At 36.5% G+C, this 13990-nt stretch overlaps 4 protein-coding genes across 5 annotated transcripts; all 4 read right to left on the reverse strand.

The window, feature by feature from the left end:
- Positions 1–2290: 2290 nt before the first annotated feature.
- Positions 2291–3923, reverse strand: LOC111458915. The gene is made up of 4 exons (XM_023101780.1): positions 3832–3923; positions 3186–3734; positions 2986–3028; positions 2291–2731 (listed from the first exon to the last, which is right to left on the reverse strand). Exons 2-4 carry the CDS (start codon positions 3194–3196, stop codon positions 2306–2308), a joined length of 480 nt encoding a protein of 159 aa, XP_022957548.1. The 5' UTR covers positions 3197–3734; positions 3832–3923; the 3' UTR covers positions 2291–2305.
- On the reverse strand, positions 3765–6484 carry LOC111458917. Of its 2 annotated transcripts, none has more exons than XM_023101785.1 (7): positions 6341–6484; positions 5469–5619; positions 4992–5054; positions 4850–4897; positions 4644–4700; positions 4182–4245; positions 3765–4089 (listed from the first exon to the last, which is right to left on the reverse strand). In XM_023101785.1, exons 2-7 carry the CDS (start codon positions 5568–5570, stop codon positions 3989–3991), a joined length of 435 nt encoding a protein of 144 aa, XP_022957553.1. In that variant the 5' UTR covers positions 5571–5619; positions 6341–6484; the 3' UTR covers positions 3765–3988. The 2 variants fall into 2 exon arrangements, with proteins under 2 accessions (XP_022957553.1, XP_022957554.1); XM_023101786.1 differs by having other exon boundaries at positions 5469–5737; positions 6341–6482.
- Positions 6485–7663: 1179 nt separating this feature from the next.
- Positions 7664–9092, reverse strand: LOC111458912 (NAC transcription factor 29-like). The gene is made up of 3 exons (XM_023101774.1): positions 8823–9092; positions 8465–8745; positions 7664–8378 (listed from the first exon to the last, which is right to left on the reverse strand). The coding sequence occupies exons 1-3, from the start codon at positions 8986–8988 to the stop codon at positions 8007–8009; spliced, it is 819 nt and encodes a 272-aa protein (XP_022957542.1). The 5' UTR covers positions 8989–9092; the 3' UTR covers positions 7664–8006.
- Positions 9093–11625: 2533 nt separating this feature from the next.
- LOC111458910 lies at positions 11626–13523 on the reverse strand. The gene has a single exon (XM_023101771.1). It carries the CDS (start codon positions 13415–13417, stop codon positions 11798–11800), a length of 1620 nt encoding a protein of 539 aa, XP_022957539.1. The 5' UTR covers positions 13418–13523; the 3' UTR covers positions 11626–11797.
- Positions 13524–13990: the final 467 nt, after the last annotated feature.

The raw sequence follows: 13990 nt of genomic DNA on the forward strand, positions 1-13990 counted from the left end.
AAAATTGATCCCAAACGATCAATTAAAAAAAAAATGGTTACCAAAATAATTTATACTTTTTCATTCACAAGAATGATTAGAGGTTTTTGTATACTAAAAAAATGCATTAAAAAATATTTAAAAATTGTGTAAAAATATTAAAAATGAAAAATAAAAGAAAGGCTACACAAACAAACTGTCAAATTCTTTGGTAATATATTCCAAAAGGCAAAGGAAATAAAAGTGTATATAACCAATGATGCTGTAAGCCACTCACCCAAACACCCCACTTCCATTTCTTTTCAAATAAACCTAACCTAACCATATCCTTTTTCAAACCCTAAATTTAAATTACATCGAACCCAAACCCGACATGCTTTGCTGAAAGTAAACCCAACTGACCAATCAAAACCGAACCAAACGAACTAAAATCAACAAAATTTATCTAAATTCTTCTTTCAATTTGACGGCGCACTTGATTCAATAGTTAATTTAAAGTAGCTTGTATGAATGGCAAACACTTACCAAGATTAGACTAATTTGAATGGGAGGAGGGAGGGGCCCTTGCCCTTCTTGTTCCCACAATACACATGCTTCTCGACCTTATTTTCTTGCTTGGTGGAAGCCAATATTATTTCTTGTCCTAATCTAATCCTAACGAGCATTCTTTTCTAACGATGTTACGTTTTTATATTGAAACATTCTTTTAAATAACTAAATTGTACGTTCATTTCAAAATTTTCGGCTATCTATTTCCACCTAAACGTACGAAACAAGATATAATCTTAAAAGTAAAGTTTGAATAAGGATTTAAAACGAGAAACAGAGAATTACAAAGTCCCGTGAATCCAGCTTTAATCAACCATATCTTACCTTTTTTTAAAAAAAGAAAAAAAAAAAAAAAGGGAAAATGACATTGGAGTAGAAGGAGGGAAGCATGTGTAGTGGGCAACACAAATCCAATCCTTTGTCACTATCATTTTTAATCTTCTCCAATTGTTAATAAACATCATGGCTTTACCCCATTTGCTAACCCTAAAAAGCCCCACCTTCAATTTTCCCTTTTTTTTTCTAATTATTATTTTCCTCCATTTTTGGCTGCTTCTGGAGATTATCCCCTTTCTCCGGAGAAATAGTATCAATTTCTATTACCATCCTTCAAAAAATATATAATTAATTTTTTTTAAAAATCTATATCATATCCAGAATATAAAATAATATATACAAAAATTTCAACGTTTATCATCCTTGAGTTTTTTATTTTATTGAATCGTCGTTTATCTTGAACTTGAACAAGTGTTCTAATCTTTACGTTGAAATTTATTTATGGAGAAAATTTGTAAATAAAAAATGTAATATTTGTTGAGGTCTGAATTGAAGTTTGAAATTGATCCCACATTTGTTGTAAGATTCTTTATTCTTTCTATTTGATCTTCTTCTGATACGTCTAGTTTGGTGGCTCGCTATCGTAATCATAAGCATATGGTTCTCATGGTTTTGAAAAAAAAAATTATCCAAATAAGTTATCTGTAAGATGATAATTTAGAAAACGAGATAATTTTAAATTTTATGGCTCAGATTGTTCATGGTGCAACCGGAATTCATTTGCATGTTCTTCATTATCTGCTGGTGTTCATTACAGAAATGAAAATATGAGCTGTTCATGTTCATCGTGTATTGCCCACAACTCAACTATTATACAACTCAACAAGAGAAGATTCTGAAAAGAAAAGTTCTTGGAATTTCCTTTTCATGAGTGTTTTATGCATAGTTCAATCATTGTTTCATACTGGGTCCGGCTGAAGTTCATGAACAGCCACAAATTCTTTGTCAAGTCGCCTTGCACTCAACAATTTTGAAGAATTTGAGCCACTTGTTGTTAACTTTGATTGGAATTCTTTTCTGGAATTTCCCTTTGTTCACACAATTTTGGGTAACAAAAAGGATTATATTTTGTGGAGGTGCATGTAAGGCGCCTTCAAGCACAACCCCATGGCCTTGGTGGTCCGTCCTTGCTGGTCCAGGGTCTAGGCCTTGGGAGGGAATTCACATGCCTCCATCTCAAATTTGCTCGTTGCTCAGGAGAATGGTGATCCTCACGTTTTGGACAAAGCGGGAACGATAGGTCACTCGTACGTGTCTTTTGAGTAGTCCGATTCAAGCATTCAGCATGAAAAATAATGACACGTATATCAATACTTCTCACGATTCTGAGTCGATTCCATAGTGATCTCTGTTAAAGATATCTTTCACATAGCCCATATTTGAATTCATATGTGAGAAGATTTCACATAAACATTCTTTATAAGAGTATAGAAACCTCTCTTTAGTACACGCGTTTTAAAAACCTTGAGGAAAATCTCAAAGGGAAAAACCCAAAGAAGACAATATCTGCTAGAGGTAGATTTGAGTTGTTGCACCGTGCATGATACTCGCATGATACTCTAAAAGATTGATTTGAGTGGCTCGGACACATCAGCAAAATCAATGCTGCTACTTGCACTGCACCATTGTTGGGTGTCTCTTTGGAGAGTAGGAGAATCAAACTCTGCACCAAATTAGTAGATTCAAAAGCTTCTCCAGAGGATGTTTGCATAGGAATGTCTAAAGGATGAATGGGTTTGGGCATGAAAGAACAACAACTCGTGCAGTTCCAATTAGAGGATGAGCATAACTTGGCTGTGGGTTCTGTTTTGCTACTCTCTGAATATGAGAAAGTAGAGCTCCCACAATCAGGATTTTCGGAGGTACCCTGCAAAGTTCAATGAAAACAATTTATAATGTGCTAGATTTATGGTAAACCATTGCACCAGGGAGATGATACAAAACTCAGTACATCTGTCGCGGGCCAAAAGGAAAATGTACATTTAACAAACACATGGTGAAGTTAACATAATAAGTTATAGTCACATCAATCCAACAGTAGGAAGGCGCATAGGCACATTTAACGAACACATGATGAAGTTATGAGGTGCTGGAAATAGCTGAATCAGGTAAAGACCATACACTTAAAGCAAATAAATGATGATGAGAAGGACAATGTGAAGACCTGAACAGCATCAAATAACCAAAATCAGAGGTCCACAGGCTAACTTAACGACTAAACATAGAAGATTGAAGGCGAAATAGACAAAAATCCATAATAATTTGACACACAGTGGATACATAGGTAAAAGTAAAGCACTAGAGATAAAAAGAAAGCTAACCTCAGCATCATACGATTTCATGCCATTAGCCAGAACCGCATAGAAATCCTCGTACTAATCTGGCTTAGGAGGATGAACACTGTTCTAAACAGCCAATTCACAACAAAACTAATAACTTAATCATGTGGGTCTTTTTTAGGTAAAATGTGAGTATTGATCTAGGGAGAAAAACCCATCAGTCTTCAGTATGCTTCGAAAGAAGTTACGCACAGCGTAATCAGAGGATGAATTAGCAAAAGCCATTGAAGGTCATATAAAGGGGAACTGTGATGGTGACACTATCTTTAGATTGCTCCCCATTGGCGCTTCCGGACTGCTCTGGTTTAGGTGTCGCATGTTGGAAAGCATTGCTTTTGGGGAAGATGGCTGGACTCGGTGGACAGGGGTAAGGATCATGTTGCTTCAATTTGATAATCAGTACCGAACCCAAAAGCTTATAGTGATGGATTACGATAAACTTACTCTCATATTAGTACGTCAAATAGGTAGAACGAGCAAGAAATGCAGAACAGGAAAACCTGGTGGGTATAAATTCTGCTTATATATTTACTGTATAATATATGTATTGAATGCATTTGGGCCAGAAAGAGCCAGTTATAAAAGACTAAATAATTCTCGAATGCAATATAAGGATTGAATTCATAACCTTTAAAGCATAGAAAGCATTACATCATCCCACATTGCATGATCAATCATAACAAGTGAAGCTTAAAACTCAGCATGTTTCACTTATTGGCCGATATCATTCAAGGACTGCTGAATGCAGCTCGGTCTAAGAGGATCAAGTTGTTTCGTCCAGATAGCTATTCCTTGCACACTTTAACCTCAGAAACGTGGTCATTGCAACCACTTTCTATTGTGGATTGTTGAACCTCTGCAGCAAGGTCGATATTGCCTTCATTCCCTGTCGAGTGCAGGAAAATGAACGCCGCATTTATCATTTCCTGTTGTAAATCAGAAGCCTTGGCAGTAAAAAGGAGAATTTGTGGCTCATACCTTCACCGCCATCGGAAGGAGCATAAGCCGAGCGCCTTGAACGGACTTGCTGCTGTGGATTTGGCTGATTATGACAAAATGGTAATAAAAACGTCAGCAAATATTACAAACAACATAATCACAACATATGAACACAGTGAAGTACACACATTCCATGCGAACCGATGCTTTATTTTTCATTCATTTCTCTACAAAAGAAGGAAAAGTACATGCCCAGGACAAGGGGCTTAACAAGTCTCAAACGACAATTTGTTACTAAAGTTCCAAGTTGTTTTCTGGAAGACCAATTAACCTCACATTAAAAAAAATTGGTACATCTTAGCAAGTCGGTGGATTCACTATTGGTAAGTAGCTACTAGACTATTATTAAAGAGCAAAAGTTTACCAATTTATACATTTAAAGATTACGTACAAATATAATGAACAGACAGAGATACCCCACTATTATTAAACATCATGCACCTGCAACTTTGGCCTGAGTGCTTCAAGTGGTCCTTTAGGTTTTTGAGCTCCTCCTTGCTGTTACAGAAGTCAAAGGAGTACTTAGGCAAGACAATCGCATCAAATTTGGGACACCCAATCAACGTAAAAAATAAATTGTAGTCCACATATTTATATCTTAGTATCCAACGAGCAGTTTAAAGTCCTAGTAAAATCTAAATGAGCACCTTCCCTAATGCCCAATCAGCAGAATCGAAGAAGGCACGTTCATGGTCCTAGACAAAAGGAACATTTGCAGTTGTCAGCATAGAGGACTTGGATCAAAACTAATATCCCACAAGAGTAACTTAAAACACAACTAATTATTACTTTTGATATCAAAGGAGGCTTCTTTGGCACAATTCCTCCGTACTTCTTCTTGATGATCTCCTCCTGTTTAAATCCATTATCAGACTGTTAAAACAAAAGCCACAAACCTTAGTGACACCACAAGACCAACAGTTTCTAGAAAGTTGGGACAAATTCTCGCGCTTACACACATGCAGTTAAGAACAGGAACCAAGACAGGAAAAAGAAACATTTTTTTTCCCTTGCCTCATGAAGGCTATTTTCGTTCATCTTTTCCCCTTTAAGGTTAGCTTTATGCAAAGGCAAGTAAAAGCTGCTCACACATCCAAATCTTGGCACAAAAATCAGAGATTTTCCTGTCTATCTAATTTCATACAAGTTTCGTTCTAAGGACATTGATGACACTAAGAAAACAGGAAATAACTAACATTACATTTCATTCTCCAATGACAGACTCATACAAGAAGAGCACACCATAAATACAGAAACAGCACTAACCTCTTGCTGCTGTGAAGGCATAGGATTCTTCTCTTTCTCATCTGGACATTGTATTTCTTCCTCAGATTTGTCACAATGAGCCTCGATATTTTTTTCTGACATTGTTCCCTCGTCGTTACAAAAACTATAGGTGAAAGTGATGGGTATATAACTGCAAGCAATAAAATAAGTCAAAAAGGTTGCTAAAAAATCACTTCCCTGCAATCACGGTCACCGCTCAAATACTGTAATAACATTCCCTTTGACAGAGAGCGCTTCCAACGAAAATGCTGTCATTTCTAGAAAATTTTACTGAAGCACCTCAAGATATGCATTCGGGTCAAAATGAATTCAAATGATATGCTTTCCAGTAGCCGGAATGAGGTAATTGGTCTAGGTGCCGGACTTTACCGATTGGTATGATAAAGTCATTTATTTCAACCAAATACGAAACATAGGAGAAAACAACAACGAGAAAGCTTCTTGCATACCATTATTGACAGAAAAAAAAATATAAGTGCCTCAAATTGGAATAAATCTTTTGAGTTATGACGCTCTGTCAATCGTACAGTTTCCACAATGATCCATTTAAACACGAATTTAATCAAACCCAAAAAGAAGTCCGAATTCAAAACTTTCAACCCATTATCCTTGCCCCCAATCTAAACAAAACTAATCCGATTCATTAATGGAGCCAAATCTAACCAATGCGGACTTCATCAGCAAGAAGCAATAATCATATTTAACATAGAAATTAGCTTCCACAGACCTAATGAAACAAATGAACAGTGCCAATACAAGCAAAATCTAACCAACTTGTCACTCATTCAATTGAAGATTGTTGTTCAATTACAGGATCCAAAATCAGAAGAATGCATCGATGAATGACTTACGTTACCGGAAATCAGATCGCAATAAGAAAAGATGAATATATTAGAAGCGGAGGATCCGAGGACGGATCAAAAGCAAATCCGGCGTAAACAGACTGTTTCTCTTCCTCTGCCTAAATCCAGTCTGATGGAACAGTGTTTGTATGTACCAACCGAACAGAGCGCGGGGTTATCGGCGTTGCTTCTTGGGCCGCATGATCTGGACTATTAGTCCATTATGATTATTGGGCTTTCCATTTTGGGCCCACGTGGGTTTTATGAGAACACTCCCATTTTTTATTCATTTCTATGATATTAAATTAAATAATTATTAGGTTAAATTAATAAAAATACCTTTTAATTTTATACAAAATTTAGATATTCTTATCCATTTAGCCTAATTATTAAATAAATTTAGTCAGCAAAACTCTTTCCAGCTCAAATTTATTCTATATTGTTTATGAAAATAATTACAAAATAAATTAGGTCAATACCTTTAACAAAATAAAATCGTAATAAATATCGTTTGGACCATTTTCAGAGTCAAATTTCACTAAATGAAAAATTAATTAATAAAATTTGAAGGAAAGGTAAACGCTCGCCTACTTCTTAATTTGGAGGGGACCTCACAAACTTAGTGTCAATTAATTAATATTAAATTATGATTCGCTTTTGCACCATCATTATTTTTTTCTACTAATATTTAGAATTCATATTTTTCACAGAAATACGAGTGTTCAAGTAGCCAATGAATTAATTAGTTCTGAGAGACATTATATCTGACCATTATCCAACTCATTATATCTCGTTTATATAATTTATTTTTTAAAATTTATATCAATAAAAGCATTGTTATTGATTGAAAGCAAACGAAGTTTGTGAATTCTTCCAAAATAATTAAATAAAATAAAATATTAAGATATGATGGTGGCTCGTGTGATCCACCAATAAATTAATAAACTAACCAAGAAGCTAAATCATGTTTCCTTAACTTAGCCCACAGTTTAGAATATTTTAAAAAAATAAAACTCAAATTCCACTAGTTTAGGCGATGATTAGTCAATAATTTAATAATTAAGTGACTAATTCCATTCAACCTTGTGATGTATTCCCTCTATATTTTCAACTTTTTTTTATAAAATTAAAAAATAAAAATAAAAATCCCATTTTTCATACAAGTTCGTTCTTCATTGCTTTCCACGCGCCTCTTTGACCTTTTTAACCAAAAAAAAAAAAAAAAAAAAATTATGATTATCTGTCTCTTTGTTGTTAGCCGACTTGTCGTTTGGGATAAGCAACACCATGTCGAATGCCGATGGGTTTCGTGTAAGAATTGGCGTACACAAATAAAAACAAAACCACATATTCTTGATGGCAGCCATACCCTACTTTAATTGTATACAGCTTCCGAATCTTTATCCTTTCTCAAATTAATGATTCTAATACACATTCCAATTCGTATTGGCTCTCCACGTGAGAGGTCAGAGGTTCGAATTCCACCGATTAAACTAAAAAAAGCTTTAGAATATCTTGACATTCAATATATATGGAAACTGTGGCTTTAAACAAACAGTATTCACAATTTTTTTCCTGAACTAATTGGATCTATTGCTTTGATGGGTTTGATTCTGGGAGCTTTTTTTGTTTTTTGTTTTGTTTTGTTGTTTGTTGTTTGTTGTTTGTTCTTGTTTCAGCGGCTCAAGGCATTCCAATCGTAGGCAGGATTGAGGAAGAAGGGTTGGTTAAAATCTGGTGTAGCAGAGGAGTAGTCGAATGGCGTTGCTCCTTGCTCTACTTTGCCGACGTTTGTATGGGCTGCAGTGCTTTGAAACCCAAGAGTTGGGTTAGCACTTGAATTATCATTGAACAGCTGAGAAATGGGGCCCAAATAATCCAAATCCAAGAGATGGGTTATGGAGAAAGTCCTTGGAAACTTCATCATTTGTTGTCCATTGCCTTCTCCTACCTCGTTTTGTGCTGCTAATTCCTCTGTTTTTTCCTCTGATAACCCCTTGTTTGAATGCCTCTTCTTGTAGATTCTACATAGAACCCAATCATCCAGCTGAAACACCCACAAAACAAACACACCCCATTAATGTTACTGTCTGATCTTCAACAAATTTCCAAAAGAGATTCTTGAAGACTTACCCTCATGGACCCTGATTGCTTGATTGATCGCTTGTTTGATTCAATCAAACGATACTCATGCATGATCCAATCAGTCTTCACGCCTTTTGGCGGCTTCCCCTTGTAAAAAACCAAAGCTTTCTTCACTCCGACATACTTCGATGCGCTGTATATCGCCTTATCCGTCCCGGTCGCCTTCCAGTACCCGGATACCGCGGCACGATTGGGGCGAACCCCGTTCGGGTACTTTCGGTCTCTTGGGCTGAAGAAGTACCACTCATTTTCACCTGAATCAGCCTTCTCTGCAAGAGTTGATTTGAAAGATGAGTAGATGAGCAAAATAACATAAAAATATAAAGGGAAGGGTGTGGAAAGTAACCAGGCAAATCCCAAGGATCGAACTTGTAGATATCAACTTCGGGGATTATGGAGACAGGACATGGGTTGGAAGTGGCTTGGTTTCTGAGGTAAAACATGATCAATTCCTCGTCAGTTGGGTGAAATCTGAAGCCGGGGGGGAGGTCGCTGCAACCTTTCTCCTTCATTTGTGGAGTGATTTTGGGATTCAAACAGCCAATGAAACAGTAAACGAAGAAGAAGAAGGGGAGGAATGAATTAGGATAAGGCAAGCAGTGGAAGAAATGGAGGTTTTAGAAATGTTGGAAAGGAGATGAACGAGGGTTTTATGTTTGGTGGGTTTGGTCGTTTTGTGGGAGTGGCAGCTTCTGATTGGTCTGTTGTTTGACTTCATCTTCCTTTGTTGGCGGCTTTCCTAGACGAACAAGCTTTCAAGTTCCCATTCCCATAATTCTTTATTTATTATTTTTATTTTCTTTTTACTTTATGGATATCATAATCTTATCCGAATATTAATAAAAGATGCCATTTTTAAACCATCTGGTGGTCTTATCTTTCACACTTCTTCTATCTTCTTCTCCCATTCATTACTTGACATTTGGGACTTCCCTCATTCCTCCACACCCTTCTTTTCTTTTCTATTCTCTCCCATTTTTTCAATTTCATAACCGCCTATTCCCCATCTCGATACAAAAAAATTTACATGAATTTTCCAACATCTGTTAGGGGATGATCATGGTTTTATGTCAAATCCCACGTTGGAGAGGGGAACGAAACATTCTTTACAAAAGTGTGTAAACCCCTCCCTAGTAGACGTGTTTTAAAATTGTGAGGTTAACGACGATACGTAATGAGCTACCGTAGACAATATTTGCTAAAGATGGGCTTGGATTGTAACAAGTTGTATAGAGTCAAACATTGGCCTCCACGAAAGGTGAAATGTGAGATCTCACACCAGTTGGAGAGAAGAATAAAACATGTTTTAAAACCGCGAGGTTGACAGTAATACATGACAAGAGTTTATCTTTAAAATTGACAACATCAGACTATTATGGAGATTTGTGATTACAAGTCTCACTTTGTTAAGAGACAGAGTATGAATTTTTATTAGTAAAAGATGTTTATAGTGAAATAAAGAATAAAACTTTACGTCCATGCTGTTTTTTGGTCAATTTTTCTAACGAGTATGATTGATGACTTTTTTCATTTTTCAAAAAAATGACACTAGCCAATTTGAAGAAGTTATGTTACCTCTTTACGTAAACGACAAAAAAAAAATGCTACGAAAAATAAATTATTGGAACATTATGGGTTGTTCTAATGGAATATTAAATTTTATTTATTTTTTTTTATTTTTTTTATTTTTAAGATGATGATGTCGTCAGGATATTTAAGGAAGTTTCATGAAGGACAAAGGAGAATAGGCCCACGTAGGATAGAGAGAGAAAGAGAGAGAGTTGTGATTAGGTGATTCGTTTTCCGGCTGATTAGGGATTGGTGAAGAAATGGACGATTAGAAGGTGCCACGTGTAGCAGGAGTTGGCCTCGTGTCCCTTAACCTTGGAGATTAGAGATTAGGATAAGCACTAAAATGAAGCGAATTAGGCGGAGAAGATTGATTGCTTCTGGTTGTTATCCAACCAAGTCAGCCATCCACGTCGACAAATTTTATATTCTTAATATTTAATTTTCTGCACAACACGACACCACATGGACGCGTGGCATCGGGATCAGTGAGGATTCCATATTGTTTATCTGACGTGGAATTCTTTTTTCTACCAATTACGATGGGAGAATAATTAAAGGCGCTTTACTAAATAGTTGGTCTTATGTAATTTAATTTTCTGAAAAAAAAAAACAATTTATACCAAATTTTAGATATTATATAAGTAAATCAATTTATTTCATTTTAAAATTATTAATGCATGAGGTTTACATGTGTATAAAACTTTTTAATTTTTTTAAATCAAATTGAAAAATAATACTTTTAAAATTAAAATTAGAAATCATTTTATTATTTTATTTAAAAAAATAGTATTTTGGGTATAGAGAGTTAATTAAAATAAGGAAAACGGTGACGATGAATGCGATGAGATAAACTTCACGTGTGGCTGCTGTGGATTGTGGATAAACTGTTAAATAAATTTTATTTATAAAGAATACAACGTGACAAAATTAGAAATGACATTAAGATTGTGACAACATATTATAATCCAATAATTTGGTGGATGACATTACTTGTTTTGTTGGATTAAATAATCATTTTATTTTAACAAAATTGCACTTCTCATTTGCAAAGTGAGAATATCATATATTCACTTATTTTGTTGGGCCCAACGTCTTTGCTGGGACACTGCCATTTTCAACTGATGTGAGATCTCATAATGTGTTTCGTTTCACTCTCCAATTACAATCCACCCTCTTTCAGGGCCTTAAAATGTCTTCACTAGCACATCGCCCTCTCTAACTGACATGAGATCTCACAATCCACTTCCTTGGGGTCAGTGTCTTCCTTGGCACACCGCCCTCTCCAACTGATATGGTGTTTGGCTCTGATACCATTTGTAATAATCAAACTCTGATGTCCCACAGTGGTTGGGGAGGAGAACAAATCACCCTTAATAAGGGTGCGGAAACCTTCCTCTAGTAGACGCGTTTTAAAGCCTTGAGGGGAAGCGGTGGATCTAGGTCATTACACAAACCCACCGCTAGCGAATATTGTCCTCTTTAAGCTTTCCCTTTCGAGTTTTCCCTCAAGATTTTTAAAACGCGCAAAAGTTTACACACACTCATAAAAAATGCTTCTTTATTTTGTATATTATGAAAAATTACCTTAAGGGCTGTTTGAATCTTTATTGAACATGTTCCCTCTTAATTTGAGGAAGCAATTCAGACAATTAGAGAACAAAAAAAGGCTTCACAAATCAGAAGCATATGGGAAGAACAAAACAGAGAAGAACACAAAAAAAGAAAAAAACAGAGTGATAGGTACAGAAGCTAGTAAGCATATTCATGGCTGCCAAGCTCAAGAAGTGACCTCAGAGCCTGTTTCTTCATCACCTTCCCATAAACCCCTCGCCCCAATTTCAAAACCCTTTCCATTTCCAAAGCCCCACCGCCATTCCCATTTCTCTTGAACCTTTCCACCATCGTCTTCATCACTCTCTCATCACTCCCCACTGCGTCTACTACGCTCTCCACCACCATTTCCATTCCTTGAATTCTCCTTCCCCATTTCTTCATTGCCTTCTCTGAACTGAACACTTCAAAGTATGACTCCCAAAATGATGCCCTCAAGTATCCCTTCTCTTTTCCCCTCACCATCCATCGCCTCATTCCTTCCTCCAACTTGTAAATGGCAGCCCCTGTTTCAATGCCCCTGCCCCTTTCAGTTCCTCCTCCCATTTCAATCTCTTTTATCTCTTCTTTCTTGCTCATTTGTTCTTCGAATCTGCACCTTTTGCATTTGCAATTGAAACCCCATGTCTCCGACATTCTCTTTCGGTCTTTCCATGGCGACAGGGGATCGAAATATGCGAATGTGATCTCTTCCCCTGTTTTTATGTCTCTAGATGCGTGCACCATGATGTGATCTCCAATGTGTAAGCGTCTCGCATTGGGACTACATGAATGGTTGATGAATGACGCTAAAACCCACAGACCAACTCCATAGTAATCGCTGTTTTTGCCTAGAACTTTCGCGGAAGCTGCATCTTCAACTAGCGCGTTGATATCCAAAACACTGAGGATTTTACTCATTTCCGTGGATCTAATCTGATCCTCTGTTTCTGGCTTGAAGACACTCATCTCAGGAACATCGAGATCGTCCTCTGCTTCACCAGTCGAAAGTAAACCAATCAGATTCTTTGTCTTGGTGCTTTTTGTGGCAGAATCGGTGACTTTATCAACGAAATTCTTCCACATTACCAATTGAGCATTTTCGTCGCAATTTTCTGGCAAAATCCCTCTTTCAATGGCGATTGCTTTGGTGACTAGCAGCAACGTCCCAGAATCTACATTCTTCGTCGCAAAAAGCCCACGTCCACTGATCCCAGATCTTCTAATCTGCACTGGACCGATGAATTCAGCCAATTCTGGGGGTTTCCCACTAAACCCATTTAGAATCCAATCAGATATATCAAAAGCTCCAGTCTTGGACAAATGTTCGAACTTCTTACATTTTTCAAGATACCCATTAAGATTTTCAGAGCTCCCACTTACCTGTGGATCAACCAGAGCTGTTTTGAAGCATTCCAATGCCGAAGAGTACCTGTTGAGATTCAAAAGAATTTTACCTTTACAGAGCAGAGTTTTGAAGTGGGTGCACTCGATTTTCAAAGCTTCATCGCAATCCTTCAAGGCTTCTTCGAAATTTCTGAGCTTAGATCGAGCTTCAGCTCTGTTACAGAGGGCTAAGCAGAGAGATTTCTGAAGTTTCGGAAGATGGTGATCTGTAGCCGCCGTTTGGGTTCTGCAGAGCGTGATGAATTGGGAGTAGGTGTAAACGGCATCGTTCCATTCTTCTCTGAGAAGGAGCTCTGTGGCTCTGGATCTGAGAAGTTGCATCTCTGCTTCCACCATTTCTGGGTCCTTGAGCTCTTGGTCCTCCATAGCCATTTTCGAAGCCGAGTTGAAAAGTGAAAACGGTTGTTTTTCTTCTCTTCGATCGTTGTAAATTTTGGGGAAAATTTGAATTGTGGGATTGTAACGGTCATATAGCGAATCTCTTTCCCTCTCTCTTCCATTTGGACTCGAATGCTTTTAAAAAGTTTAACGGACCAACGGTTATGTTGGGGCCGTTCATTATCGATATTAATTCAGTAATTACGATTTTAGGCGCTAATCCTATTTAGTTAACTGTTCTTTTCCTTAATTAAACTCGCCTAAAGATGAATATAAATTTTTTTTATTTTAATTAATATATAAATTCCCAAAAAAAATTTTTTTGAGAAAAATACAAAATTACTCCTTATGAAAGATATTTGAATCTCACCCTCCATATTTGTAATGAAATATTAGATTTTAAACTTAATTAAACTCCGTTCATGACGATAAATTTTAGATTTTACTAATGATTATACTTAAACTCTTACCCCTAAACTTTTTATCACACGTTTAATTTAAGATTGTCAAAATTATTGGAAGAGTCCTAAGCCTATTGGTTGAGGATGGAAATGAAACATTTTTTGT

The sequence above is a fragment of the Cucurbita moschata genome, unplaced genomic scaffold, assembly GCF_002738365.1.
Source record: "Cucurbita moschata cultivar Rifu unplaced genomic scaffold, Cmos_1.0 Cmo_Scf00021, whole genome shotgun sequence".
NCBI lineage: Eukaryota > Viridiplantae > Streptophyta > Magnoliopsida > Cucurbitales > Cucurbitaceae > Cucurbita > Cucurbita moschata.